Genomic DNA, 27,121 nt, shown 5'->3' with positions numbered 1-27,121 from the left:
CTTGATGCTTCACTTGGTTGAAAGCAGTCTTGCTGTCAAGGCCTATCACTCTCACATCACCTCTGGAATTCAGGTCTTTTGTCCATGTTTGAACCGAGGCTTTAATGAGGTCAGGAGCTGAATGGCCCTGGCAGAACCCAAACTGGGCATCACTGAGCTGGTTATTGCTGAGTAGATGCTGCTTGATAGCACTGCTGATGACCCTTCCATCACTTTACTGATGATTGAAAGTAGGCTAATGAGACAGTAATTGGCGAGATTGGATTTGTCCTTTTTATGTACCTACCTGAACAATTTTTCCACATTGTCTGATGCCAGTGTTATAACTGTACAGCAGAGCTCAGCTAGGGGAACAGCATGTTCTGGAGCACAAGTCTTTTGCTCTACTGCCAGAATGTTGTCAGGGCTCATACCTTTTGCGGTATCTAATGCCTTCAGCTGTTTTGTGATCTTACATGGATGGAGTCAAACTGAAAAAAGACTGAAGTCCCTGACACCGGAGTCTTCTGGTAAAGGCCGAGATTGAACATCCAGTCGGCAGTTGAGGCTAAAGATTGTTGCAGATATTCTAACTTTACCTTTTGTGCTGATGTGCTTAGGCTCGCCTATTATTAAGGACGATGTTTATGGAGGTTCCACCTCTCCAGTGAGTTACTTCTCCATTCACGACTGGATTGGCAGGACTGCAGAGCTTCAATCCGAACCTAAGCAAAAACGGAGTGCTGGAAAATCTCAGCAGGTCTAGCAGCATCTGTGGAGGCAACCAGAGCTAACGTATTGGGTCCGATGACCCTTCCGCAGAAACTGGAGTTCTGAAGAACGGACCCAAAACGTTAATGTTGATTTCCCTTCACAGATGCTGCTAGACCTGCTGACATTCCAAAGCAATTTCTGTTTTTGTTTCATATTTCCAGCATCTGCAGTTCTTTTGATCTTTTCAAGTTACATCTCATCTGTTGTTTGTGGAATCATTTAGCCCTTTCTATTACTTGCTGCTTACTGGATTGGGCATGAAAGTAATCCTGTTTGGTAGCTTCACCAGGTTGACACATCATTTTTCAGGTATGCCTGGTCCTGCTCTTGGCAGGCCCTCCTGCACTCTCCATTGAACAGGCTTGATCTTGGGCTTTGACGGTAATGTTTGAGTGGGGCTTATGATGGGCCATGAGCTTGCAGATTGTTTTGGAGTATTTATCTAGCTCTCTTTAAATGTATCCCTGCAATTCATCTCAACTGTTTCTTGTTGTGGGCATTACATTCTAACCACTCTCTCGGTGAAGAGGTTTCTTCTGAATTCTATATTGGATTTATTAGTTACTACCTTTATATTTATGGCCCGTAATTCTAAAAGGCCTACAAGTGGAAACTTCTTTTAACACCCACTGTATAAAACCATTTCATAATCTGAAAGATCTCCATGAGATCATCTCTACAGAATAAAAGCCCCAGCTTATTCAAATAAAAGCAAAATACTGCAGAAGATCTTTCTGTTTTTCATCCCAATTAGTTCAACCTTTCCTGACAAGTGTCATCTCTCAGTTCTCTTGTAATAGCAACATTTATTTCACCTTTGCCAGTGCTCCATGTACTAATGTTTTAACAGACTGGAAACTCAACTACTCACAGTGCCCCAAGTCTGATCTATTCAAGGTTCAATAGATGTTAGGTTTAATGAGCAGGTTTGGAACTTATCTGTACATTTAACTCAGCAACGCCATCATATCCCTTCCAATTTTACTGAGCAACCAGCACAAATGCTTGGCCTGGCACATTATATCGGTCAAAGGGAGGAATTTAATTGGAAGAAATTCTGACGTGGGTCTGAATGAACACTAGCCTTTGAAAGGCTGTCCCTCTTTTAGCCATGAGTACAGACACTCCCCTTCATCATACTGTCCACTCACACCCATGCCTCAGATATCCTTCTTAAATGATCAGAGACAATGGGAACTGCAGATGCTGGAGAATCCGAGATAACAAAGTGTGGAGCTGGATGTACACAGCAGGCCAAGCAGCATCTTAGGAGCACAAAAGCTGACGTTTCGGGCCTAGACCTTTCATCAGAAGGTCTAGGCCCGAAACGTCAGCTTTTGTGCTTCTAAGATGCTGCTTGGCCTGCTGTGTTCATCCACCTCCACACTTTGTTATCCTTCATAAATGATGTCATTTCTTCTCCATACAAGCTATTACTAACAGCCATAACTTTCTCACCAGAAGAGATTGCATAACAAAAGGTGAGCAGTCTCAGAGATTCCATCATTAAAAATGAGGAGGCCCAAACTACATTTTAGAAAGACTATGGAGAGAGGTGGAGCTGGTGCTGCTCATTGGGATGCTTTCTTGTAGATGGCACCCTATTCACCTATTCACCCAACTCATTCATTGTCTCCACTGGTTCAGAGTGGCCAGTGCGTACTCAATAGAAAATATCCTCCAGCAATGTTAACACTGACAATTCCAGCAATGCTAGTCTTAGTTTTAAGCTTTAAACCTGTAAAGAAGAGACTTTGTCTGATTTGGCCCACATCAAACATAGACTGTTAAAAGATAGTGAGTGATGCCAGTATTGAGTGCTTTGTGTTGAATTGAGAGGAATGTCATGTGTAGATGTATGCAATGTGCATTGTAAATAACCACAAGTCTGAATATGTTTCTACCTATTTAAAAATAATATGCATATAAAATATCTGCTGCCATCTTATCAGATTACTTGCTTGTAATTAGATACTCTGTCTATCACTCACACAATTTCTTCTGTACTATTGTGTTCTGCAGCTGCCAGTTTATTAATTAAGCAGTTAACTGTATTCATATCCTAAACATGCAGCAACTGGAATGAAGATGTACATTGTCAATAAGTTGCATGTTGAAAAAAATTTCATCATTGATATATTGTGCCACAGTTCTGTTCATTGCTTTAAAACAGCCTGATTTCTTTCCGTATATTTTTAGTTTTGTTCTGAGCAGCTTTGAAGAATAATAATTTAGTTTCCACATAGAAATATGTACTTTCTAAAACTGATGTGTTGAATATATTACTGAGGTTTTTGTATGTTGTTTCTACATACAATAGCTGGCAAACAAAATGTAGTAGTGCCTACAGTGGACAGCAAAGTTCACAAATAGGAAAAATAATGAACTCTCATTCTGTTTTGCAGAATTTATTGCACTTTCTTGCAGGAACAATTAAAGTGACATCAAAAGGCGACCAAAAGAAACGAGAAAATGTTACATGTCCACCCTCTTAATGAACATTTTGCAGCCTGGGAAAATATAATTTAAAGAAAGGGAAGCAGGATAAAATTATTCGAAATATGAGTATTACTCTCCCTTTCGAAACATCACTCAGTGGTCATCTTCCCTTATTTCAATTGTTGTGTGTAAGTGCCTTTGTTTGTTCCATCTGGACAGTGCATACATTTGTGTAAATGAATCATATTTGCATGGTAACAGATGTTTCCCCAGGAACAAAGCACTGGGAATCTCTGCCTGAATATGGCAGTCAAACTGAACAGTAAAGTTGAAATGGTGTGAAGCTGGATGAACACAGCAGGCCAAGCATCATCAGAGGAGCAGGAAAGTTGACGTTTTGGGTCGAGACCCTTCTTCAGATTTCTAAAGAAGGGTCTCGACCCGAAACATCAAACTTTCCTGCTCCTCTGATGTTGCTTGGCCTGCTGTGTTCATCCAGCTCCATACCGTGTTATCTCAGATTCTCCGGCATCTGCAGTTCCCACTGTCTCAGTAAAGTTGAAACACAAGGAAGAAATATCCAGAAAACTTTATCTGAGATGGATTTTCTTAAAGAGAACCAACCTGAACAGTCCTGTTATGATGCCGTGGGACTTGAGGCTGAGTCTTTTAGCCAAAATATAGGGACACCATCACAGCTCCGGAAAGACCCAAAATAGATACGTTAAAATGTTCTTTGTGTTTGGCCCAATTCATTACTTTTAAATAATTTTTCATTCTGTTAAAGCTTTCCTTCATATTGGAGTATGCTTGTGCATGATTAACATTTGAATGAGACAGAATATAGTTCTGGAATGCTCTAAATTCAAGTCATTTGGTTTAGTAAATTTTCTCATTATTTTACAGGGAACATTTAGGTTTATATATAACAGAAATGCTGTCTCAAAGAAATTAATCGACTCTTAGGATATGAGAAACACAGTCAATGTTTCAAGTCCAGTATGACTTCTTCAGAGCAGTCAATGGACTCATTATTAACTGTTTCTATCTCTTCATAGATGCTGAGTATCCCACCTAGTTCTGCCATCACCTTAGTTTTCTTTCAACTCTCCAGCAACTGTAGTGGTTGCATTCTTGTCTCTTGTATTATTGCGAGTATGGATTCCTCCTTTGTAAAAAGCTATATCATATCAGAGTAGAGCTAGCTGAAGATATTTGGTTGAGTAGCAGTCAATCTTGATGGTGCTCATGCGTTTCAATAATATTAGTACTTCAGATTCTAATGTGGAAGGTGCTGTTGCAAAAGAAAATTCACAGAAATGTTATGATTCAAAATTTTGAAATCTCACCTGGCTGAACATAAATTTTCCTTCTGCAATTCCGATTTCAGTCATGTCAGAATTCAAACAAAATGTAAATATTTTTAGTCGTATCTCTATATATTTGAGGGAAAACATGAGATTGTTTGGTTGAGACACACTTGAACATTTCAAATCAAAGGAATAGTTTTGTCAAACTTATATTTCCAAATATTAGTCAGTATTCATTTGTAGCTCATTCTGACTAAGCTGGTATCTTTTAATCACTCTTCAATTCAATGGTTTGTTGTGGATATGACATTTGGTCAGATTTGATCTGACCACTATTGGATTGAATTGAATCATTTATTGCCATGTGTATTCAAAAATACAGTGAAAAGTATCCAAACATGCGTGGCACCACTCACATTAACTTAGAATAAGATAAGGAAAAAAGATAACTTCAGAGAGTCCAACATTCCCTTCCATTGCTGCAGTTTCGCTCTGAGCTTTCCAACCCATGCCACGCTTCCGTCAGAGTCCCAGTCCAGGCTTTATAGCCCCTGCCATGCCACCACTAGCATCCTGCTCTCAGTTGCCTCACTGGCAGTGGCGGCAGCATACATTTGCCTATTTGAGCCTGCTCCAACTTTCAGGAGAATCATGGCTGGTTTGGTAGAGGCCTTGGCTCTACTTTCCTGCCTGCACCCCATATCTTTTTACTGTACTGAGCCTATTCGAAACCTACCTGACACAACCATAAGATCATAAGATGTATAAGCAGAAGTAGCCTACTTGGGCCATTGAGTTTGCTTTGCCAATCAAGGAGATCATGAAAGTCTTCAACTCCACTTTTCTGCCATTTCTCCATTGCCATTACTCTCTTATGGATTAAAAATCTGTCTATCTCAGCACTGAATGTGCTAGAAGACCCAACCTCTATTGCCCTAAAAGCGACAAAGAATTCCAGAAATTCACTGTCCTCTTGGAGGAAAGATTAAACTTCATCTTTGTCCCAAATGAGCAACCCCTTAATGTAAGATTATGCCTCTTGTTCTGACACTCTCCCAAAAGGGTGAAACAACCTCTGTACATCAGACTTCCCGACATTTATATTCCATTTCACTTGAAATAAAGGCCAAAATTCTTTTTGACTTTCCAAAACCTGCTGAACTTGGACGCTAACTCTTTGCTATATATATACACAAGGGCATCCAAATCCCTCTCCACTGTAGCTTTCACAGCCTCTTCTTTTAAATAATATTTAGGTTTCTCTTCCTACCAGAGTGTATAACCTCACATTTTCCCACACAATGAGCCATCTGCCAAGATTTTGCACCCTCACTTAGTCTGTCTATATCCCTGCGCAGAGTCTTCATATCCACTTGCCTTCTCACGTATCTTTGTGAAATCTATAAACTTGGCCACAATACAGTTGTTGACTTGCTTTGCCAATATTTTGGCTTTAATGCATTCACATCCGACACCCAAGTCCATTACCATATATATAGTAAATAATTGTGGCCTTGGCACTGATCCCCGTGGCAGTCCACAAGTTACAGCTGCCATCCTAAACATGCACTCCTTATTTTCACTCTCTCTTCTATTAGTTAGCCAATCCTCTACCTATGCTAATAGAGTACGCCCAACACCATGGCTTCTTATGTTATTAAGTTGCGTGACTACCTTATCAAATATCTTTTGGAAATCCAAATATATCACATTGACCAGTTTACCTTTATCTATCCTTTCCAGCACTTGGTGTTTTATTTTACATAATGGAGTATTAAGCCATATTACAAAAGAAATTGAATATTAAAGTAAGGATGTTACGCTTCAGTTATATCTTGAATACTGGGTGTTGTTTTGGTCTCCTTATTTGAGGAAGAATATAAATGCATGGAGGTGGCTTAGAACAGGTTTATTAGATTGATACCAGGAATGAGTGGTTATCTTCTAAAGAGATGGTGTATAATCTGGATTTGGTTCCACTAGAGTTTCAAAGAGTAGGGGCTGACTTGATTGAAGTGTATAAGATGCTGAACGAGCTTCACAAGGGTGAGTTCAGAACTAGAGGCCTCTGTTCAAAAATTAGAAGTTGCCCTTTTGGTACAGACATGCAGAGGATTTATTTTCACTGAGCAGGTTGTGCAACTGCTAAACTCAGGAGGCTGTGGAGACAGGGCCGTTGAATGTTTTAAAGGCAAAGATTGATGGATTCTTGTTGGCAAGGAAATGAAAGGTTATTAGGTTAGATCGGAATGTAGCATTTAAAATGCTTACTAACTCTAAACCATGATCTTATTGACCTATGGAGCAGGCTGAAGGAGCCAAATGGCTTTTGCTCCTAATTTGCATGTTCATTTTTGTGTTCATAAAAAGTGCTCTCATAACTTCTCATCTCTACCCAAACTGATTTTACAACTTGATTTTTCGAATTAATGGACCTCTCTTAGTACTGAAATAAAACCACACTTACTTAACAAAACTACCCCATCACCCGTTTTTCAGTTTTCTGTCATACTGATATGTCAACATTAATCTGCAACATTAAGATCCCAGCTTTGGTCATCTTTCATCCGTGTCTCTGTAATGCCCTACAGGTTGTAGAATTTCTATCTGTGCTCACAGTTCATCCCTTTTGTTGTAAATGACCCAGGCAATGCCTTGAACAGTTCTAAACAATCTCTGGCCTTACCTACTGATGAACTCTTAGGTTTAGATGTGCTGTCTTGCCCTGTCACACATTAATAATTATTACTTAATTGGCTGCCCTACTGTATTACTTTGTTGTTTCCCTTTACTACATCACCAGGAGTCAGCTCAGTTGGCTGGATGGCTGGTTTGTGATAAATAGAGAAGCCACCAGCACAAGGTTCAGTTCCAGTTCCTGCTGAGGTTACCATGGACAATTCTGCTTTTCAACCTCTCCCCTCACCTGAGGTTTGGTGACTCTCAGGGTTAGAAACTACCAGTGCTATGATATAATAAGCCAATGGCAATACTATCTTTATCTTTTTCAACTATATCTCCACTTCAACCCTCACCCACAATTTGGTTCAAAGCCCTATTGACTACCCTAGTTATATGATTTGCCAGAACACTGGTCCCATTGTCATTCAGCTGTAGGTTGTCCCAACAGTACATCTCCCACTTTCCCCAGTATTAATGCTGGTGCCTCAAGAAACAATACTCATTGCCCCAACAAAAACCTTTAAGCCACACATTCATCTCTCTTACCCTATTTACATTGTTAATCAATGTTTTCATCTTTAGCTCAGTTGTATTCATGATTTTGAGTCTCTTCTTAGCCCCTTTTTAAATACAGCCTAGCTGTTTTTGCAATCATACAGACCCAACAGATTTAATCTGGCTCTGTGTTGTGTTATCTGACCCCGCCCAACGGAACTGTGGCAATTGGATTTAGCAGCCCTGTGCTCAAGGGCAGGAATTCCAGAATTCCGTTTGTAATCACTGTCCTGTGGTCACAGCCAGAAAAGATGAACATGCATGAGATTGAGGATGGCTATGACCTCCTGCCTTATTGACTAGCCACTTCTAATTTTACAGAGCGATATTTCCCTTATCCGAGTTTCATCAAGTGTCCTTGCTGAAGGTAATGATCCACCAGTACTCTGTATCATCTGTCAACTTACCAAGCTGCCATTAATTCTTTAACAGTGAGTGGGAGGAACATAGCCAAGGCTTTTCTTATATTGACTGATGCACTTGAAAGTGCACTTTTTGCCACAGTCCTTGGATAATAATTTAGGACCAATGTTCTCCTTGCAATTGCAATACCCTGACTGAAGCCCCTGTTGGAATCAGTTATTTCAGTGTCAACTGCAGCAAAGCAGTGAACTTTACTCACACAATATGCTACGTTATTTTGAGATACCATGAACTGCCGATGCTGGAGTCAGAGATAACACAATGTGGAGCTGGAGGAACACAGTAAGCCAGGGAGCATCAGAGGAGCAGGAAATCTCTGAAGAAGGGGTCCCAACCTGAAACATCAACTTTCCTGCTCCTCTGATGCTGCCTGGCCTGCTGTGTTCCTCCAGCTCTATACTGTGTTATGCTGCATTATTTTGCGTCCCCTGGACCATTAGTTCTCTTGAGAAGGACTCAGACATGAAGACTGTCTTTTGAATGACTGGATGACTACTAGATCCACATACTATGAGACTGCATTGTACACAATTCAGTATCTTCATGAGATGGGCAAATTAAAACAATATAACAGAAAAGACAACTGTTGCAAACTGCCTTAAAATTACCTCATAAAATCTGGAGCACGAGTGATCATGTACTCAAAGTCGGTGAAAGAAAGCTTTCCATCACCATCTAAGTCTCCTTCCTCCATGACTTTATTGCACACCAACTGAACTTCTTCGTCTGACAGTTCGTCGCCTGTAAGCTTAGCAAGCATCACCTCCACATCTGATTGGCAAATGAAGTTATCACTGTTGAAGTCTATGTAAAATAAGACACAGATACGGCAGTGACATACCTTGAAATTCTGTAGGCCTGTAAATTGTTCTGTGCATTTTTGTTATCAATTTGAACTGTTTGATTTTTTTAAAATTTGAAAACCAAGGTCTTACTAGCAGAAAGCTGTCAAAGTTGGAACAAGCAGGAAAGGAGAACAACAGTTCAGCAAAGTAAATGGGTCACGTAAAAAGCCTGAGAATTGTAGAAGTTTCAGAGTTATTCTACATTAAGATTTTGCAATAGACAGAAGATACTATCATGAGTGATAAAGATTGAAGATGCAGAAAATCATGAATTATGGTGGTTCTCTAATTTTCAATGGTACTTATTATTTGACAATTCTTGAATAAAGATCCCATCTAGAAGACAAAACCTTTTTTATTGTTTTATGTAGGCTTTATTTCTTGCAACTGAGTAACTGATTTTTATACCAGATAGCCAAGAATAGTTCTCAATGAACTCTTTTCACTCTATTTTGTACTTAATACACATGACAATAAAGGATATTCTAGCTTTGAATTAAGGAAGGTCAAAATTTCATTTGATTTATAAAAGATTTTTATCCATTCTGTTACCAAAATTCAGTCACCATTTGAACACTTACCATAAACTTTAAATGCGTAATGTGCCTTTAAATGCTGAGGTGTCAGATCACTTAAGATGGAGAACATATTTAGAAAGTCATTAAATGACATTTTATTCTGCTTATCCTCAGAAAATACTTGAAGAACTTTTTGGTGAAAGGGATTTTCCTGGAAAAAGAAAGAATTTTGATGTTCAAGCACAAATCGGAATATACCTAGGATAAAGACATGTCCTAAAGGGTATGAAGTAGTAACTTTGCTGTTGTCATTCTGTGATTTTTCTGGAAATTGCCCTTAGATCACAGACAAGAGTTGAAGTGGACTGGGCTAAGGGCATGCTTCCTTTTTAACAGTCAAATAACCTTGTGACATTCAAGTCCCACAAATAAAAATGATCATTTCTATGAGCAACCAGAAGACAGTTATTTCCAATCGATCATTGCTATCTTCAGAATGGAAGTACAGCAATGTTCCTGTTAAACAACTAGGATCTTTGAAAAAATGTGTAAAACATTTGCCAAAGTCTTTCTGAGTCTGATGCTGGTTTCCGTCATTTTCTGCTTGAGTTCAGTGCTTGAGCTGCTAATCCTTGAGTTAAAATCATGACACTGATCATGTCATTGAACAGAAACTTCCCAGTTCTCTGGCCGAATTGACAGCTTCCAGCTTGCTAGGATTCCAGCAAAAAAGACAGAACCGCATCTGAAACGCAGTATAAGCCCATGTACGATATTTAGCTACTTAGTTACCTCATTTGGACTAAATAGGACAAAAAGCTGAAATTAGGGCAATGTCAACAAAGTATCAAATGTCTCAACTAGGATACACAAAGGGGTATTACCATCCGATCTCTGACTAGTACCTTTAGCTCTGGCATCTCACTAATGAGTTCCAGAGGTAGTTTGATATCTGCGCAATCATTGAAGTGACATGGAACAATCTCTGGTGCCAAGGAATGATACCGGTGATATAACCTGAAGGAAAACAGAAGCCAAAACAAAACAGTAATCACTATCAAAACAAAAAGAAGTCATTTTCTGCATAGTAATGCTTTATAAATAACGAGAAATAAAGAGACTAGTTTTTAAACACATCAATCTATTTTGCTGAGCTGAGAAAACATCAGATTCAATACTCAATGCTTTGAAGAATGCCAGATAGGTTTCAGAAAGATTATTTTGGACACAACAATTGAGATATTAGGGAGGTGATGGCGGAGTGGTATTATTGCTGGGCTGTTAATCCTGAGATCCACATAATGTACTGGGGACCTGGGTTTGAATCCTATCACAGCAGATGGGGGAATTTGAATTCCAAACACTGGGGGAGGGTGGGGAAGGGTGGAGTGGCGGGATTGACGTCAGATAGGGTGGATGTGGAAGGCATGGCCCCCTCTGCAGTGTCATGAGGGAAAAAGACTGAGAGGCTTGTGTATGGGCACCACCTCCAACTGGGTGCCCCTGTCTCACTGTGAAGTTAGGGCGACTGAACTGGGGTCAAGGTTCTCTGTACCTTTGCCACCACAGCTCCAGCCCTGAGGACCAGGGGCTGGGACAGTGCCGCGCAGGAGTGTGTGCCTGTCCGGCAGACTTTGTGCATGTTGGACATGGCTGTCCATGAGGCAGCCAGACAGCCACATGACTCACTGAAGTACAGGACAATGAGAGTGATACCCCTGTCCCATGTACCACCTACTGCTCCTGTTTGTCCCTGTCCGTGTGGATAAAGTCCCTGAGTACTGACATCACAGGATCCTGTCCTGCCTGGGGCTCCTCTGCCTGCTAGCTGCCTGGGCCATTCCTTCCTCTGCCAGCTCCAGAGCTGTCACAGCACAGTGCTCATTAAACTGTAATCCCACACTTTCTAGAGATCCCACCGGAAGGGTCAGATCTGGGCTGTAAGGCGATGCATGGGGCTGATACTTTCTTTGATGCCTTGGCTCTCTCACCACTGGGGACGAGGAGGACAGTCAGCTGCTTCTCAGCAGATAGCATTAGGAAGTTGGAGAAAGCTGCAAGACAAAGAGAAAGAAGGCATCTTGGCCAGTGACTGACAGTGGTGTTCAATGACTGACACTTACGGTATAGATAATGGGAGACTGGCAATGGAACACAGTATGGTTTTACCTGTCTGACATGTCATGGGTGTCTCATCGTCTCTACAAGAGTGGTCTCAATCATGGGGGAGGACATGAGTGATGGGGACCCACCACACTTGTCTGGGTTCTTTCTGTTCTTTTTCGGTCTCCTTCTCCCGTAATGAGAGACATGGGAGAAATGAGTGAGATGACTGTGGGTGGCATGGCTGTTGGTGTTGGTGCATTGCGGGGGTGGGGTGAGCAGGGAAGGTGCTCCAAAGAACTAACAAGGCAGCAGAGACGCCATGCAGGGTTAATAGTGTTGGAGAGGCAGGAAGAGCAGATGACGGAATGCGTTGTAAACAACATTGAAGATGGTGAGCCCTGAGTCTTGGGAGGCATTAAGCGCAGTGGTAGAGATCGAGTGAGTGTGAGGTAGCAAAGAGAAGAATGTGGCACATACCCTGGCAGAGAACTGAGGAAGGGACACCGGACCTGAAACGTTAACTCTGTTTTCTCCTCCACAGATGCTGCCAGACCTGCTGATCTTTACCAGCAGCTTTGTTTTTAGACCATAAGACCATAAGACACAGGAGTGGAAGTAAGGCCATTCAGCCCATCAAGTCCACTCCGCCATTTAAATCATGGCTGATGGGCATTTCAACACCACTTCTCTGCTCTCTCCCCGTAGCCCTTGATTCCTTTTGAGATCAAGAATTTGTCGATCTCTGCCTTGAAGGCATCCAACGTCCTGGCCTCCGCCACACTCGGCGGCAATGAATTCCACAGGCCCACCACTCTCTGGCTGAAGAAATGTCATCTCATTTCCGTTTTAAATTAACCCCCTCTAATTTTAAGGCTGTGCCCACGGGTCCTAGCCTCCCCACCTAACGGAAACAACATCCTAGCGCCCACCCCTTCTAAGCCATACATTATCTTGTAAGTTTCTATTAGATCTCCCTTCAACCTTCTCAACTCTAATGAGTACAATCCCAGGATCCTTAGCCATTCATCATACGTTAAACCTACCATTCCAGGGATCATCCGTGTGAATCTCCGCTGGACACGGTCCAGGGCTATTATGTCCTTCCTGAGGTGTGGGCCCCAAAATTGGACACAGTATTCTAAATGGGGCCTATCTAGAGCCTTATAAAGCCTCAAAAGCACATCGCTGCTTTTATATTCCAACCCTCTTGAGATAAACAACAACATTACATTCGCTTTCTTAATTACGGACTCTACCTGCAGGTTAACCTTTAGAGAATCCTGGACCAACACTCCCAGATCCCTTTGCACTTCTGATTTTTTGTTAAAGTTACTCAATGTTGGAGCATCCCAGGGGAAACAGCTTTTCAATATTTCCTATGTTGACTCCTTTCTTCATTAATTCCATTTTTCTCTCCTCAAATGCTGCTTTTCCTGCTAATACATTTCTCGTGTTTTCTGTTCTCATTTCCATTCTGAATCGTGTGTGTATGTTTTAATGTGATATATTCACTTTCTTCCACAATACAGATAATATGGGCCCATTTTTCTCAACCTGTCATTGTAGGATGACTCCCTCATAGCAAAATACAATCCTGTGAGCCCTTGCTGTCCACCCACCACAAAAGTATGTTCTTCATTAAACGTGGAGACAAAAGCTTCACACAGTATTCCACGAATGGTTTCACCAAAGCCCTGTACAATTGTAGCAAGACTTCCTTGCTCTTGTACTCAAATCCCAAAGTAATAAAGACAGCATGCCATTTGCCTTCCTTATTTCTTGTTATGCTTCTTGTCTGAGCACATTCTAATTACTCTGAAAATCAACATTTAAAAGTTTCACTCATTAAAAAAAATCTATTTATCAATTCTTTTACTACCAGTGTGAATATCCTTATACTCTCCTACATGATACCCCATTTGCTATCACAGTGCCCATTTGCTTATACTTTCCACATATCATTACACCCTCTTTCTGTCCTCACTGCTTTCAAAAATTCATAACTCAACAGAAGCAACAGAAGTCCTAGGAAGCAGATAAGTAACACAACATATTAAAATTAACAAAGCACCTCCACAATCTTAGATGAGACTACAATTTCTGATGTGATCTCATTGAACTTTACAAACTACTTAAAGGGATACATACGGTGATATAAGTAAGATTTCCCCTGGTTGGGGAGTCTCGAATCAGGGGATACAACTTCAAAATAAGCAAGAAGCTATTTATGACTGAGATTATAAGAAATTATATTACTCAAAGGGTGCTGAATTGATTTGGAATTCTGTGCCCCAGAGGCATCTGGAAATTTAGTGATTGAGTATAGAAATTGACAGATGTAAGGGGATAATGTGCGAAAAAAGGCATCAACGTACATGATCAGCCATGATTGTACTGAATGATAGAATAGGCTCCAAAATGGCCTAGTGCTGCTTCTAGGTTCTCATACTCCTAGAAAGAGCTGAAAAATAACAAATAATATCATGATGTCAAGTGATGTCAGTCTCACCACCTCAACCTGCATTCAGTTTATGTGTCCATATCTGGATCAAGCCATGTCAAGTGATTTTGGCAAAACTTAGAATGTGTCAAAAAGTAAATAACTGGTCAATTGGTATCACTGAATGGCATTATTGATTAATTTTCCTATCATGCAAGTTGATTTTCAGCAGACCAAGTCATTTTTAGCATTTTTGAGAATACCTATGGAGGCTGTCAACATTCAAGCTCACATGATATCAATGTCAGACTGAAATTTTTAGAAACGTAGAAGATAGAAGCAGGAGTCGGCCATTCAACCCTGCAAGCCTGCTGCGCCATTCAGTATGTCCATGGTATTGGGCTATCATCAAGCTCAATACCCTCACCCCACCTCCACTATATCCCTTGATTCCTTTAGACATGAGGGCTGTATCTACTGCCTCCTTGAAAACACATAACATTTTGGCTTTGACCATGTTCTGTGACAGTGAATTGCGCAGGTTTACCAATCTGTGTGAAAAAGTTATCCTCATCTCTGTCCTAAAAGGTTTATCCCATATCCTTAAAGTATGACCCCTTATTCTGGACTCAGGGATATTCTTCCTACATCTAGCCTGTCTAATCCTATCAGAACTGTACAGGGTTCCCCACTCTTATTTTGATGATCAGTGAGTATAATTGTAACTCTTTAGTGTCTCCTCAAACACAAGTCCTGCCATCTCAGGAATTAATTCCCAGCAGGTTCATTTGACTATTGCGCATTAGAAATGTAAGGCACATGTGTAATATTTGGCTTACTCAAGCTTGATAACTGGCAAGCGCTTCAATTATGTTGACAGAATTTGTCTTCTCTACAGCGGATGTTTCATTTTTTTTTGTAAGGCAATATTCTGCCAGGCACTTCAGGCTGCAATAATTTACAGGCACTCTTGTGATCACAATAATTTACAAGCACTCCCATGATCACAATAATATTTCAGAACTGGGCTGAGTCACCTTATTTTTATGATGTAATGAAAAAGTTTGCAGACAACCTTTTAAGATGGTGCCAAGTCATAGAGCCATACAGCATGGAAACAGACCTTCCAGTCCACTTCATCCATGACGATCAGGCTTCCCAAACTAAACCAGTCCCACTTGCCTGCATTTGGCTCATATCCCTCTAAACCTTTCTTATTCATGTACCTATCCAAATGTCTTTTACATGTTGCCGCTGTACCTGCATCTACCACTTCCCCTGGCAGTTCCTTCCACATCCAAACCACCCTCCGTGTGTAAAAGGTTGTCCCTCAGGACTCTTTTAAATCTTTCTCCTCTTGCCTTAAAAATATGCCCCCTAGTGTTTGTACATTTCCCTTGACAATTCTACATTTGTCAAAAAGATTACTTTGCACTCTGACTATAGCTATAGACCACAAATTTAACTGTGTTTATGTCTTTGCTCACACCATTCTTGCAGTTCTGGCTTATAATATTCAGTGAAGGCTGGCCTTTTTTTTCCATCAAAGCCACCATTCCAGAGAATATTGGCAATGTGATTACATGTTTGATATGAGTCGGCTGAAGTTAATCATTTTGCACAGGAGTTCTTGACATTTGGATTTACTTATTGATTATTAGTTAACTTAAACGTTTTATACTAGCCAATAACAGCAATTCAACTTAATTGTGTTAAACACTTGTTCCCAAACGTTTTTAGACATTTATAGATGTGAATAGCATGTTAGACATACCTCAGAATTTCTTTCCTTGTGAAAACAGTACAATCCTTTAAAAAAAAAGAATGATTTTAAAATTATCCTTTATTTTACAGTTACTCATATGGGTAGGTATGAAAGACATGTCAATTATGTTTACTCCAAATCTCAAAAAAAACACTTCAGGAAGCTTTCTAACTCTAATTACAGTGAGAAAGGAACATTGCTCTATCAATAATTCTGATGTTTTGAACCAATTATTTGGTTCCTTAAAAGTGGCTAAATTCAGACATTGAAGATATTTACCTTAGGTGCTCGAATGTTCACAATCAAAACACTTCTACAACGAAGTTCTATCAGCTAACATTAGCATACCTCTGTGCATTGGTAATGTACTGTGCATTGGTAATGTAACATAGAAACAGAGAAGACAGGAGCAGGAGTAGACCATTCAACCTCTCAAGCCTGTTGCGCTATTCAATTTGCCCATGGTTGATTATTGAGCTCAATATCCTAAGCCCACTCTACCCCACCCACACCCCCATATCTCTTGATCCTTTAGACACAAGAGTGAAATCTACCTTTTTCTTGAAGACGCACAATGTTTTGTCCTCGACCACATTCTGTGGCAGTGAATGCCACAGGCCACAAAGCAAATAAAACCAAAAACATTCCTCCAGCCCCAAACTCCATAACCCTTCCCAATTCAGACACACAACCCATGTCTTCCCCATTGGCACCTCTTACGCTCCATGCCAGCCTACATCCCTCTAGCAATTCCTGTTACCCCTCATACTCTATGTTTACTTGTACCCATCATTTTTGCCCTTGTAGCTCCTGTTCCAAATTATACCAACCCATACCCAGCCCCACCATTTGCCGTTCTTCCTCCACGCAAACCAAGCTGACATCCAGCATGGGTAAACCTCAGGAACCACAGAGCGTAGTTATATCTCTGTCAACAGTGACATTATTTATAATTTTAAAAATCACCTGTGGTAAGATAAAACCTTTCAATATTTTGGGCGGAATTTTCCCATTCTTTGTGAAAGTGTTTTGTTGAGAGAAATTCATGGCACTCATCTGCTATGGCTCAGAGCATCTTTTTTTCAAGCAATCTTCTGCTCTTCACCCCATTAAACCCATCCAGGGTCAGTAGCACCTTTCTGGACAATTGCACAGCTGGTGAGGTTGAAGTGTTTCAGGACACTGTGGTGGAGAGGGCTGTTCTTTTTCCAGACACTGCTAGCATTGACATAGATAAGAGCCCAGGTCACTGCTGCACCCTAAGGTCAATCATCCTGCCAGGGTTAACGCCACCATCTTTTCTTAGACACATGCACTCACTCACTTAACCCTGACATTGCCCACAATGCTTACCAAGGCTTGTGGATCACAATTCTCATTATTCCAAGAATTACGCTCCCTTCCCCTGCTCTCACTAACTGCATCCTCCCAAACTACTAATCTGTATGCTTTATATGCCTTTCCTATTCCTCCAGTACCACAAACTGCCCTTTCATCTACTGGAATCATACTCAATTCCTCTTTTTGGTCTCACGCAGGAAAAGTTGGCCCATAACTAGGCTGAAAGGTCCAAGGCCAGCGGGATGGAAAATGTGGATGAGGTGGTGGCCTGAATGGGAAGTTGCCTGATAACAACAGGCTCCTCACTGCCATCATCCCCTCAGTAATTCAGTACAATGAACCCCATCACCAGACTGGAGTTACCTGCTTTCCCCAGGACATATTGGACAACCCCCCTACTATTTTTGAGCAAGCTCCTAGAACTGACCCTGGCCCAACCCTCCAGACCAAAGACAACCCTGACCACTGTCCACCCCACAGATGGCTGTCTCCACAGCACCCCAGCTGACCTGCCTGCAGTCTCTGGATTGGTTACACTGGACATGTAGGACTGGCTACAACCCAATCTGCAATTGGCGAGGACATGGATTGTTGAACTGATTAAGCCCAACCATGGCCAATGCACTGAACAAGTCTCTGACTAACCACTAACCATAGTCCCCCTTAACTACACCAAGGAGTCTGTCCTTTGACTTGGGGGCAGAGTCATTCACTTGAATCCCATGCGGTGTTTTTGTTGAGTAAGCTGCGGGCACATGCTACGGGTGTGATTTTCACACACCATGTGCAATACAGTGATGTGTCCACCCTCTTGACTGTTCAATGCTTCCCAACCAGACACGCTGTCTTCCTCCTGCTCTGTGTGGAAAGAAAAAGAGGTTGGCAGCCTTCAAGTAAGTACAAAGTAGCTGAGCACTAAGAAAGCAAGCTAAGAGCTGTTAGATGTATCCTGTGGAGATATATGAGATGCAATTGTCCCTGTGCGCAAAACAACCTGGTCGATGCATGAAATTTGTAGGTTTCCTTGAGTTCCAAAATAAAGTGTTGAAGGGCTGAAGTGGTGTGAGAGTTGATTGAAGAATGGGCATAATAATGTGGTGAAGCTGGTTTGCCACTGCCGACTTGCACAGACAAAGGTACATGGAAGATAACGGCTATGGACCATGCAGGGGCCTTCTGACGACAAGTTGAATAATACCTGGGAGAAACAATTACCAAGCTACAACCAGCAAGTGGATAATGAGATACAATTACATGGAAATAAGATAGCTGCAACTCAATTATAAGATTCTTAAGTTGGCATTTACAGCTTAAGGGAAACTTGAGAAAACTTTTCCTTGATGTCAAGATTGCAACTTTTTCATTCCTGACACATTTTCCAAACGTTCCAGCCATTACCCAATTCAAATAGGGAGGGGAATATTCCACCCATTGAATTGCCTTCAACTAATCCCTTATGAAAACATTTTATTCCATGTTGTTTAAGAACATAAGAAATATGAGCATAAGTCAGCCATTCAACTCCTCAACACTGTCCTGCTTTCTATACAATCATGGCTGATTAGCCCTGGGCTTCAACTCCTCTTTCATGTTAGTTCAGCAGAGCCTTCAACTTCTCAATATTTCAAAAATCTATTCATCTCATCTTTCATTTTTTGACGTTCCTTTCAGTTCAAATGGTTCAATGTACTTTTCAGGAACATCTTTGTCTACTTTTTGCAAGGACACCTGTTCCTCTCCCAATCATCTGGATCCCTTTATTCCCTCAAAGTTGTTGAGGAAATATATTGACAGGGGATCTGGATATCCCAAAAAAATACTGCTTTGATCTGGTCTGCTCTGCCCATTCTGGGCTACATGCAATGAGGATATCAAGATCTGATTTAAAAGTAGCTGTCACTGGTAACCATATTTGTACAATATCTAACAGTTCCAAAAACCCTTCCCCAAGAAAATCAGAAATGATACGTATGGTGCTAAACTTTTGATGCTTTATGAAGATTCAGCACTTTTTGCAGAGAAGGATTGAGTGCTATGACCAATGGGTACCTGAGTACTTCATGGCTTGGATAGCTATGCCAGGTGCTGAGCCCTCCCAGTTAACTGATTAGTAAATACACTGTCAGAAAGCCAATGGAACATTGTCAGTGTTGTGCACTGTCAGCTCTTTGCATTGTTCATGCAAGATGTTGAAGCTATCTGACATACCTCTGCACTGGCACAGTTGTATTGAGTGATACCTCTAACTTTGCAGGCTTACAGTTAGTGGACAGTGTCACTAGTCTTGAAGAGTATGAGAGATTGTTCATCCTTTTCCTGAAATGAATCCAGGTTCTCTGGCCAGGCACACCAGTGGTGACCTGCAATGCGACCTTGGCTGAAAGAGCCCTGGTCAGCCTTATGCTCCTGTCCCTGGGGAAGAGGACCTCCTTTCTTTTTCCTGGATGGCTTGGAGCAGAACCTCTGGCAGCACACTGCTTAACCTTGGAACCAGTTTTTGTTTTGACTCGCACAACTTCAGGGGTGTGTGGGGCATAACAGCCAACAGAGGCTAAGGGAAGCTGCTGACTTACAGTGAGGGTCAGTCCAGATGACCTTTTTATCTATGAAACCTGGATTGTTGGTGGTAGAAGGTACTGACGAGGGTGAGACCTGCCTGCTTGACCCGACCTTTCAGAATCACAAAGAAAAGTCTCATGAACAGTGTAATGCTGAAAACTGCATGATCATGTGAAAACAAACCTGCTAGCCCGAGCACAAATGGCTCCCACTTCCAGACCTGCCTCTGGAGTTAAACTCTAAAGAGAGTTTCCACTCTGTGGGTAGAATACTAGAGGAGTCTGAGAAATGTGGGTTATGGCAAGATTTGTAACAAATTTGAATGCGAATTCCAGCAGTTACAATCTCAGCACTGGGAGCCTGTTTCTCTACCTTCCAATCTTTTGCCCAGCAGGGTGGTGAGTTTCCCACTAGGTTTCCAATTGATGGAGCTTATTACTTTGTTGAACACCTTGGTAAAAGCCCAACCCACCTCATTCATATTCAGCATCCTTGTTCGCCAAATAGGCCAAACAAGCTAGACATTCAGAAAACTCAACGTGGATTTCAGAGCAGGTACCTGGCAAATTCAGCTCACCACTTGTACTGAAAGACCGCCATGTTAGAAACTCGGCACTAACATCACAGCGCACACTCCACGGACACCAGCTGCATCACCCCACATCCACGGACACTGACCAAAGGGCATCGAAGCAGAAGCAGGCCATTCAACTCATTGGGCCTGTTCTGCCGGTCAATGAGCTCATGGCTGTTCTGATAATTTGCAAATGCACTTTCCTGCCTTTTCCCCATAACATTTGATTGCTTACTGATTAAATGTCTGTCTAACTCAGCCTTAATTTGGTATTTGAAGTGCTCTAAGATCGACTTACAGGATTCTTCTGCATGTCAATGCTTCACCTTGGGTCACACTGGTAACTATCATTGCTCTACTGAATGAAGCACACCCTCTGTGCTTAGGGTGGGGTGGGGTGCACACCCAGCTCATGAGCTGGGCCAGGCTTTGTGCTCAGCCTGTGTTTTATTTTAGCTTGCTCTCATAACCATTACTCACTCTGACTCTACCTGGATGCTCACAGAATCTTTGCCTTGCCTTTTTGTACTCTGTCCCCCTCAACAAGAAATACCACGACCATGTTGCTTCTGTCTCTCCCTGCCATCTAGCATGGGCATTAACGAAGCTACCTTGTCATGGTTGTCAGTCAGCCTCAGTCAAGCCAAGGGAACCAGCCTTCACTTATGGAGTCCTGGAATGGTAAGTTAGGAGTAGATTCTGAGACCAGTACAGGGCTTGAATACAGTCCTGTCAGATACAGGATTCTCATCTTTAATCTTCTTGCCCTCTTGTGGGAGATGAAAGTGGGTGGCATAGCTGTGAGCGTTAGTGGAGGTGCCCTAAATGAGTGAGTAAGCACTGCAGAGGACATGCAGGCAAAGTGATATTTGTGGATTGGGTGAGTGAAGAGGAAAACATGTTGCAAGCAATAGCGAGAGTGATACCTTGGAGGAACATTTTTTTTATTTATTCATTTACGGGATGAGGGTGTCACTGGCTAGGCCAGCATTTATTGCCCATCCTGAAGAGAAGTTCAGAGTCAACCACACTGCTGTGGGTCTGGAGTCACGTGTATATCAGACCAGGTAAGGATTGCATTTTCTTTCCCTAAAACAGATGGTTTTCTCCCAACCATCAGTTGGCAATGGATTCCTGATCGTCAGTAGACTCTTAATTCCAGATTCTTATTGAATTGAAATTCCACCATCTGCTGTGGCAAAATTCGAACTCAGGCCCCCAGGGCATTGGCTGGGATCTCTGGGTTAACAGCCCAACCATAATACCACTCGGTGATCACCTCCCATCAGAGTAGCAGAGATGGAGTGAGTGCAACGTATTAGAAAAACATAGATGGCAGCTGGTGAGATGGAGGCGATCACTAACTTTCCTACAACATCTCAGACATGAGAGGCACCATAGGGGCTGAGTAGGTAGTTAATGAGGTGAGTTTAATAATGGCAAGAAAACCAGCTGGACCACATGATGGATATCCCTCCAAAAAACTCAGTACAACTTGGAATTAGCCAAAAAAACACAGATTCAGTCCCGGGTGTCTGTAAGGCCACATGGTGAAATTGCAGGTCTTGAGGTTCTTATGGGTATGGTGAAGTGCCTTTTTCAAATAAACTAGGGAATCTCTAAAGCTGGAGTACCTTAACTTGGATTTTGTTCCTGGTTATTTGTGGTCTGTGATGTAAATTCCAGAATTAACAGGAGCTGGCAGCATAGAACAAAGGTCTCTATCACTTGTACATTACATATCCAAACCAGAATCTTTTGCTTAGTTTGCTAACTTAGCACAAATGGGTACATACGGCATGGTACCACATGTATCAATTTTCAAATGAAGCCAATAAGGGTGAGTTGCATTTGAGGATTAATATAAAAGCAACATAAAAACCTGTGCAAGAGATTATGTTTCAAATACATTTTTAATGGGAAATATATGTCTGAAATTACATTTCGAACTTGCCAGTGTGAGCCAATCTAGCTTTAAGCTTAAGTGCATTTTGCCCGTAATGCGTTAGGTCTTACTCATCAATTGAATTTCACCATAAAATATTGTCTGCTGGTGTCGTTGCAAACATCATTAAAAGAGACGGACCAGAATTTTCTGAGAAAATAATGATGAACACTCAGCACTTGCCATCATTAACTCATAAAGAGCCTAACAAATTGTAATGAAGAAAAGCAGCCTCATAAAATTGGGAGCTTCCCATGAAATGGGAAGAGTTGCTGGATTTGCATCAAATATAAAAGCAAAGTCAGCATTGTTCTACCAGACTGCAAGGCTGCCTTCTCATTAGAGAGAGACTGTTGGTGGTTTAACCTGCAGGTCACCATCACCAGGGCAAGGTTGAGAAGGTCTTTCACAGTAACTTCAGCTGGTACAAGAATTGACTCACACTGCCGGCAGAACACTACATCACAAACCAGCCATCCTTCCAAATGAGCTAAGGGGACAGTATCTTCACACACCTTTAAGGCAGGGACAGGCAGATTCAATAGGGAATCAAGGGTTACAGAGAAAGGGCAGAAAAGTGAACTCGAGGGTTGTCGGGTCAGCCATGATCCAAGCAAATGTCAGAGCAGCCTTGAGGGGCCGAACAACCTGTCCCTGTTTCTTGTGGTCTTAATGTCTTATCCAGACCTTCTGGTTCAAGGTGAGGACACTGCCACTGTGTCACAAAACTTTTCCATAGCAATCTTTGGTGTGAAAGAAAGTTAAAGCAACTAATTTTTTAGAAGTTGGCACCCAGTTGAATAAGCTAGATAGTCATTTTCTACATTATCTTGGAAAAGACATTAAGCCCTAGTAACCTAAATTGGATTTAATGTAGCTTTTATGATGTTCAGTGTCTCTCTAATACTTTCCATGTTCCATGTTTCATAGGTTAAATTTAATGTATGATCCTTAGAAAAATGAACATTAACTCTTCTCAGTTCTAGTGAAAGGTCACAGACCGGAAACATTGAGTGGAATTTGATACAGGGACAAGGGTACTTAATAGAATTCCTACAGTGTGGAAGCAGGTCATCCGGCCCATACAGTCCATGTCACCCTATCTAGACCCACCCCCTACACTATCACTGTAACCCTGCATTTGCCATGGCCAATCCACCTAACCTGCCCACCTTTCTTACTGATGAAGAGTCAGTGAGAACCACAAGTCACTTCCCCCAGGGAAATCCACATTAATAGGTACCTAACACAAATTTACCCGGTCATAGAACATAGAACATTACAGCGCAGAACAGGCCCTTCGGCCCTCAATGTTGCGCCGACCTGTGAGCTAATCTAAGCCCCTCCCTGTACACTATCCCATCATTGAGCTTTGCCTGGGATTAAGGTCACTATGGGCCCAAATCCAACCTCTGCTCCCATCCAGGACAGAGGCAATTTCTGGATCAAAAACTGGTTTAGTAAGAGGACAGGTTTAGGAAATGTCCCAATACTAGGGCACAAAGGGCAGTGGTAGATGGTGGCAGAATAGGAGTTCCTCTGCTCGCTAGTCCCTTTACCTTTTCTCACTCTTTTTCTCTCTTCTTGTGGTTTCTCCTTTCTCCTTCAGAGAATGGTGTTGTGGCATGAGTGAGCCAAGTCCCACTATGGATCAGAGTGAGTGGGCTGAGACCCACGATGCACCGGAGTGAGTGGGCCAAGTTCCGTTATAGATTGGAGTGAGTGGGCCAAATCCTGTTATGGACCAGAGTGAGTGAGCTGAGTCCTGCTATGGGTCGGAATGAGTGGGCCGAGTCCCACGACGGGCCAGAGTGAGTGGTGGACCCCATGGCAGAACTATCCCAGGCAATGTGGCCTTGTGCTCTGAGGCCTGCAGATATGCCCCATACGCCCCAGAGCACTGTGAGCAGTGAGGCCTGGAGCAGCGCATAGGCAGTGAATCCTGGATGGAGACCAGTGTGAGTGAGCAATCCTTACCTTAGAACTTACCTCAGAGCACTGTGATGTTCACCCATAACATTTTCTTATTTTTAACTTATTTTCAACTCTGTAATTAAGCAACTACTTCTATTCTCTGTTGTATCTAAGATTTGTACTTGGGTACTTGTGTTTATGATGTCTCCATATGAAGGCAGACATTGTAAAAGTTTTTCACTGTACTGCTTCAATGGAGAACATGTGACAATATAAAAGGATATTGTAAAAATTGTAGAAGGCTGTTTGAGTGATTGGAGGCCGGTGTCCAGTGGTGTACCACAAGGGTCAGCGCTAGGACCCTGACTGTTTGTTATACACATAAACAATATAGATGAAAATGTGAGGTGAATATTAAGCAAATTTGCAGACAACACTAAATGGTTAATAGTGAAGAAGATCATTTCAGGTTACAGGAAGTAATGAAAGGGTTGGTCACATGGGCAGAGCAGTGGCAGATTGTATTTAAGTCTTAGAAGTGTGAGGTGATGTACTTTGAAAGCAGAAACAAGATGAGGGCGTATTTAATGAATGGCAGGACATTGGGTAGCTTAGAGGAACAGAGGGATCTTGGGGTAGTTATTCAGCGATCCCTGAAGCCAGGGAACATGTGAATGGGATAGTTAAGAAGGCATATGGGACACTTGTTTTCATCAGTTGTGGCATAGAAGATAAGATCTAGTAAGTAATGTTGGAGTTGTACAGAGCTTCGGTCAGACCACATCTGGAATACTGTGAGCAGCTCTGGTCACCTCACTACAGGAATGCTGTAATAGCACTAGGCGAGGTACAGAGGAGGTTCAGCAGGATACTGCCTGGGCTAGAGAAATTAAGCTGAAAGGTCAGACTAGATAGGTTCAGGTTGTTTTTTCTACAGCTGGGAAGACTAAGGGGGGGCATGATTGAGGTGTATAAGATTATGAGGGCTATGGACGATGTGAATAGAGAGCAGCTGTTGCACTTGATTAAGGGGTTATTCATGAGGAATCTCACCAACTTTTATAGATGCACCATAGAAAGCATTCTATCTGGATGCATCATGTCTTGGTATGGCAACTGCTCAGGAGCCTAAGAAACTACAGAGAGTTGTGAACACAGCCAAGTCCATCGTGGAGGCCAACCTTCCATCCATTGACTCCATTTACATTTCTTGCTGCCTCAGAAAGGATGCCAACATGAAAGATCCCCTCCCACCCCAATTATAATCTCTTCCAACCCCTTCCATCAAGCTGAAGATACAAAAGCTTAAAGACATGTACCAACAGGTCCAAGAACAGCTTCTCCCCTTCTGCAATTAGACTTATGAATGGACCTCTCAAATTTCAAATCTGATGTTGATCTTGCATTTCATACACTTTCTCTGCATCTGCAACTTTGTATTCCTCACTCTGTTCAATCACCCCGTGATCTTAACATGGTATGATTTGCAAGTACTGCATGCAAAACAAAATTTTCCACTGTTCCTGACTACAAGATACAACAATAAAAGAGTGAGGTCACAGTTTTAGGGTAAGGAGCAGGAAATTTAGAAGAGATTTGGGAAAAAACATTTTCGCTCTGGATGGCCAGAATCTGGAATGCACTGCCTGGGAAGATAGTAGAGTCTGGAAACCTTACAACCTTTAAAAAAATATTTGGATGAGCACTTCAAATATCATAACATTCAATGACATTGGACAAATGCAGGAAATTGAGATTAGCGCACTTTAGTGGTAGTTATGTCAGTAGACTCGATGGGCCAAAGGGCCTTTTCTGCATTGTGCGAATCTAAGAATCTATAAGCTTAGAAAATAAACAATAAATGTAAAGACATAATAAAGTAAACAAAAATTGTTAGAAACCTGAAATAAAAACAAAATATTAGCCATTAGTAATATTCCTAATTTCAGCAGGCAGCAGAGGCCTTTTGATAAATTACCAAAGTACTGCAGTTCTGTCTCTTTTTGGTAAATGGCAAGTTAAATAACAAAAAGGAACACAATAACTTGCCTCACAACACAAAAGTATTTTTGTTTTTTACAAGTTTTTATAAAAAGAAAATGGAGAGAATTCAACTTCATTTTTGTGTTGACTTATTTGAATTTGTCAGTGAATATTTGAGCTCTGATATTAACTGTAAGAATTGTCCTCCACCTTTTTCATGCAAAGACAATTGTCACACTGCTATCTTAAAGTAACTGCCATAAGGAGGTTAATCAAGAGTTCCCCAATTAGAGATACATGGCATTTTGTATCCTAACAGTTATTCTTTATGACTCTGTATGTCGCATCCAACATGTCTACAACCTACAAACCAAAGACAGATGTCAGTGAAATTCATGCTTCATGCTCATACATTCCAGTATCAAATTAAACTTCTGTTTCAATATCGCATACATAAAATAACTGACATTCCTGCCTCTCAACCGACCTGTGGAATTTAAATTCTGAAGTGTCAGAGACAAAATATTGACCTGATGTGTGTTCCAGCATTCTATCAGTTTTACAATTCCAGCATTCGTTCTATGTGGATAATGACTTTAACTTGGTGAAATCCACAGGTTTCTCTAGAATTAGGGACATGGAATAGAATGATTGATCTTTTCAAGAATCATTAATTCAGTCATTAGCTTATTCATCAATCATGTAAAAAATCTAATCACAATGAACTGGCAATTAAATATTAGTTTTTTTTTTGCAAGAGAAATTCCAAATATTCTCCACCATGTGACGCCCATACAAAAGAAGATTTACCAACAACAATGCTCATAGTATAATTTTATAAAACTACACATTCAGATGCACTTTTATTATTTATTTATTTTATTATTTATATTTATATCATCAGTTTAATTGGCTTACCTGATATTCATCCAACTGTTCCTCTGTAAATATGCTTTGTTTACTTCCCAT

The 27,121-nt window shown here is 41.4% G+C and overlaps 1 protein-coding gene across 1 annotated transcript; it reads right to left on the bottom strand.

Annotated features, from left to right (window-relative positions):
- Window positions 1–4,464: 4,464 nt before the first annotated feature.
- Window positions 4,465–27,121, bottom strand: LOC125453340 (calcium and integrin-binding family member 2-like). Its single transcript, XM_048532818.2, has 6 exons — window positions 27,071–27,121; window positions 15,846–15,880; window positions 10,431–10,542; window positions 9,589–9,736; window positions 8,771–8,966; window positions 4,465–4,486 (listed from the first exon to the last, which is right to left on the bottom strand). The coding sequence occupies exons 1-6, from the start codon at window positions 27,119–27,121 to the stop codon at window positions 4,465–4,467; spliced, it is 564 nt and encodes a 187-aa protein (XP_048388775.1).

The sequence above is a fragment of the Stegostoma tigrinum genome, chromosome 1 (genome assembly GCF_030684315.1).
Source record: "Stegostoma tigrinum isolate sSteTig4 chromosome 1, sSteTig4.hap1, whole genome shotgun sequence".
In the NCBI taxonomy this organism is placed as follows: domain Eukaryota; kingdom Metazoa; phylum Chordata; class Chondrichthyes; order Orectolobiformes; family Stegostomatidae; genus Stegostoma; species Stegostoma tigrinum.
Note: the sequence above shows the minus strand (reverse complement) of the source record. Positions and strands in the feature narration are given on the sequence as shown.